General features: G+C 42.9%; 1 protein-coding gene and 1 non-coding gene across 2 annotated transcripts; one reads left to right on the forward strand and one right to left on the reverse strand.

The window, feature by feature from the left end:
• Window positions 1-703: 703 nt before the first annotated feature.
• On the forward strand, window positions 704-4,022 carry LOC121988498 (receptor kinase-like protein Xa21). Its single transcript, XM_042541953.1, has 2 exons — window positions 704-1,028; window positions 2,964-4,022. Exons 1-2 carry the CDS (start codon window positions 831-833, stop codon window positions 3,297-3,299), a joined length of 534 nt encoding a protein of 177 aa, XP_042397887.1. The 5' UTR covers window positions 704-830; the 3' UTR covers window positions 3,300-4,022.
• A 99-nt stretch (window positions 4,023-4,121) lies between these two features.
• TRNAW-CCA lies at window positions 4,122-4,193 on the reverse strand. The gene has a single exon. It is a non-coding gene; the product is annotated as a tRNA-Trp (tRNA).
• Window positions 4,194-4,411: the final 218 nt, after the last annotated feature.

A 4,411-nucleotide genomic window follows, 5' to 3' on the forward strand; every position in this document is an offset into this window, starting at 1 on the left:
AAAAAAAAATCAATTCTTGTTTGATTTGTTTGCTTCAGCCTGTCAAATTATGTTGGTCCATGATGTGACGACTGGATTGTTTGTGTCTGCTTGCATCAGATATGATTTCACATTGGCCTCTTCTGATGCCTTTCTTATGGTTCTAGCGATTGACTTGATGTTTGGTCTCTTTCTGATGAATTGATCCTAGGACAGATGCTTATTAAACTTTAGCATTTCTCTTCATCGTCTGTGGATAACCATGCAGATTCACAAAGCAATCAGACCACTTTTAAATTTTACCCTTCTCTACAGCTTGAGCAGCTCATCCTCAGCGAAGACAAACGATGATCTCACTCTTCTCTCCTTCAGGGATTCCATTGCTGGCGACGCACTTGGAGGACTAGAGTCATGGAACAACAACGCACTCCAATTTCCAATCTCCTTCGATATGCAACCTCACCTTCCTCAAAAAGCTCCACCTTCCTAACAACAATTTCCATGGACACGTACCCTCACAGCTTGGCCAGTTGATCCATCTACAATACCTCAACCTCAGCTCCAATTCCCTTGGCGGTGAGTTGCCCAAAACCTCACTCAATGCAAGGATCTCCAAGTTTTCAGTCTCAACCAAAACATGTTTTCTGGACCAGTCTCGTCCGAGCTCAGTTCTCTGTCGAAGCTCACTCAGCTCCTTTACTCCAACAATTTCACAGGGGTAATCCCATCTTCTCTTTGGGAATATTTCCTCCCTCACTTTGCTTCTACTAGCTGAAAACTTCTTGGAAGGGAGCATTCCAGAGAATATAGCAACCATCTCAGGTTTGGAATATTTCAATGTCGCTGCCAACATGCTCTCTGGTAAAGTTCCTTCTTCCATTTATAACCTTTCGGGACTCTACTACTTCAATGTGGGGAACGACCAACTACATGGAGATCTTCCATCAGACATAGGCCACACACTCCCCAAGCTTCAGTTTCTTGGGATGTATGGCAACCAGTTCCAAGGCTCCATTCCGATATCTCTTGCAAATGCTTCCGGACTTGAGGTAATTGACATGGATAACAACTCTTTTAGTGGTATAATACCCGCAAATCTAGGGCCTTTGAAGAATCTGTCCTGACTAATCCTTTGTAGAAATAAGCTAGAAAACAGTGAATTGAGTTTCATCACTTCTTTGACAAACTGCACCAATTTAGTGTATCTTGAATTGGATCATAATATGCTCCGATGTGCGCTTCCCCGGTCGATTGCAAACTTCTCTGCAACAATCAACTGGCTTACTATAGGACACAATCACATATCAGGAAGCATTCCTCTTGAGATTGAGAATCTCGTCGGTCTCAGTGCATTTTTCACGAAAAAAATGATAGGGTCCGATAAAATTAGACAGTCAGAAGTTAAGGGGACGTGTCAGTCAGAAGTCAAGAGGATGTGTCAGTCAGAAATCAAGGGGACGTGACAGTCAGCAGTAGGGAGGACGTGACAGTCAACAGTTAAAGAAAGAAAAAGTAGGACCGTCTGACGTCATCAATCGTATGATTCCATATCGGGTGCTTATAGATCAGGATCCCGAATCTGAGGCATGGGGTGTGATCAGAGATAATGCCTGACCTGACCTGACTGGTCGGGATTTGTCAACTCGGGTTACATATCTAGACCTGGTACTCTCGGCAGGCCAACTCCCGGTCGACTCTTAGGCAATCCAAAAGGGAAGATGAGGCTCTCGCCACAGCTCGTCCCTCTCATCAAGGCCTAAGCTAGATGTTATATCTGACAGATCATCCCGAGCTGCCCCTAGTCATACCCGGGCGAGATAGAAGGCACTATGCGACAACAAGATCAGGGAATCGTAACCACCTGTCAGAGAATAACTGCTGTATGTCAAAGAATATTCCAATGGTCTGCAATTATCTGCGAATGGAAACTTTTTCTAGCCCATGGGAGGATGTCACGCGTCCTCCATCATCCGACAAGTCCTGACACCCGACTTTCGCTGATACCAATCAGGCTCTAGAGGTATGCACGGTCATATAAAAAGAGAGGTCCTCTACCTTGAGCAGGGACGCTCTCTCGCACATTCGCATTTATCTTCTATAGTTATTTTTCCTTCGTACACTGTTCTTCCAGGAAAAAAGTACTTGACTTGAGTATCGAAGGGTCTGCATCAGGGACTTTTTCCCTTGTGTCTGGTCTCTAACGTTCCGTGTGTTTATCTGAGTGTACGTAGAGCTTCAAGTACCGAAATACCGCTGCCTCAGTGACCGCCGTTCGTCAGCACCGCGTGAGGGTCCATTCTCTTTGGCACATGCGATAAGGGTGTCTTAGACGTCTCTCCGTCAACTCCAACAATAGCTCATCCGATCTTCGTCTGACTCAGATTCTAGACAGAATCATGTGTCATTCCTGATGTCATTGGGAAGCTTCAGGGTTTAAATAACTTAGGGTTATTTGACAAGAAGTTATCATTAGATATCCCTGTATCCATTGGAAATCTGACATTGCTGACTGATCTGTATCTTGAAGTAAACAATCTGCTAGGAAGCATACTTTCAAGTTTAGGCAGTCTGCAAGCTCTAAACTCATTGAATATTTCCTACAATAAGTCAATAACCTCAGCGGTGGGATTCCAAAAGTTGTTAGCCTCTCCTCTCTCTCTTGGTACCTTGATCTGTCATTTAGCTCGCTCACTAACCTGAAAAACCTAAACGAATTCAACGTTTCTAACAACAAACTGTCGGGTGAAATCCCTAGCAGTCTGTGTGAGTGCCAAGTTCTGGATTACTTGTACTTGGGAAACAATAACTTCGAAGGTATAATTCCAAAATCGTCTCTCTGGGAGAATTCCAGACTTTTTTGCGAGTCTTGATTCATTGCAGTTCCTAAATTTATCTTATAACAGTCTTGAAGGTGCAGTTCGAACAGGAGGTATTTTTGCAAATATTAGATTTGGTTTGATCGCAGGGAATGATAACCTTTGTAGGGGTCCTTGGACTGTTGGACACTACATCTTCATCCATGCATCAGGCAGGAAACCAAAAGGAAAAGCACTTCTGTGATCAGAAATACACTACCAATTGTTGCTGGTGCTGTGATTCTCTGCCTTCTAGCTTGCCTATTGCTCGTTCGAGGTGTGCCGAATAGGTCGAGAATGAAATCATCATCCTTGGAGAGCAATGGGAGCCAATATCCCAGAGTGTCATATGCTGACTTGCACAAAGCAACCGATGGATTCGCTTCTTCAAACTTGATTGGTTCAGGCAGCTTTGGGTCTGTGTACAGAGGAACACACAATGGACAACTAGTTGCAGTGAAATGATTCAATCTTCATTCTTCAACAAAGAGGAGCTTCATGGCTGAATGCGAAGCCTTGAGAAGCATTCGGCATCGAAATCTATTGAAAGTCATAACCTCCTGTTCAAGCATCGGTTCTCAAGGTGAAGAAATCAAAGTAATCGTGTATGACTTCATACCGAGAGGAAACCTTGATGAGTGGCTGCATCCAGAAAGTTATGAACATGAACAATTAAAGGAACTTAGCCTCGTTAAAAGGCTGAACACAGCCACTAATGTGGCTTCAGCTCTGGACTATCTCCATTGTCAAGGACAAATTATCCACTGCGATCTAAAGCCAAACAATGTTCCTCTCGACGATGGCTCATGTAGGTGACTTTGGGTTGGCAAGGTTTCTCGACAGGGACAGTAGCAGCTGGTCTATTGCTTCCTCCATTCCCCTTGGACTTAAAGGATCCATTGGATACGTAGCATGAATACTCTTTGCCCAAAGCAATTTCATTAAGAAACTAAACAACCATTAATAAGAATTAGGAAAGAACTATCAGCAACATGATTAATCTTGTTCTCGAGTTCACATGATCATTAAAATTTTGATTACAGAATATGGGACAGGAAGTCAAGTTTCCCCTCTGGCTGATGTTTCGGAAATCGGAATACTTCCCCTGGAGATGCTTACCGGGCGTTGATTCCTATAAGTCAGAAATAGCACTGAAGGTTGACGAATTCGAACTGCAAAACACCACAAATGTACTGGCACATGTGAAAGCCAAAGTCAAAATTGACTACTGCGATGTCCGCATAAAGTTAATTTATCAGTAAAAACAATAATGCAAAAAATGGGAGTTGAACCCGACGTGAATCGAACACGCAACCTTATGATCTGGAGTCAGACGCGCTACCATTGCGCCACGGATCCACAGCTGAAGGATTACACTCAACATTTAAATTTATTTATTAAATAATCTTACTTGCTCCGCACATCTGACTTGAGGCAAACTTACCCGTTCATCACGCAGGCCTGCCTTATCTATCCAACAATTTAAATATGAATTTCTTTTGGAGGGTGAAAGAAAATATTTAAATAAAAAATAAGAGGAATTGAAATTATCATTTAAAGTATAAGAATTTATATTT

Source organism: Zingiber officinale, chromosome 6B (assembly GCF_018446385.1).
Source record: "Zingiber officinale cultivar Zhangliang chromosome 6B, Zo_v1.1, whole genome shotgun sequence".
NCBI lineage: Eukaryota > Viridiplantae > Streptophyta > Magnoliopsida > Zingiberales > Zingiberaceae > Zingiber > Zingiber officinale.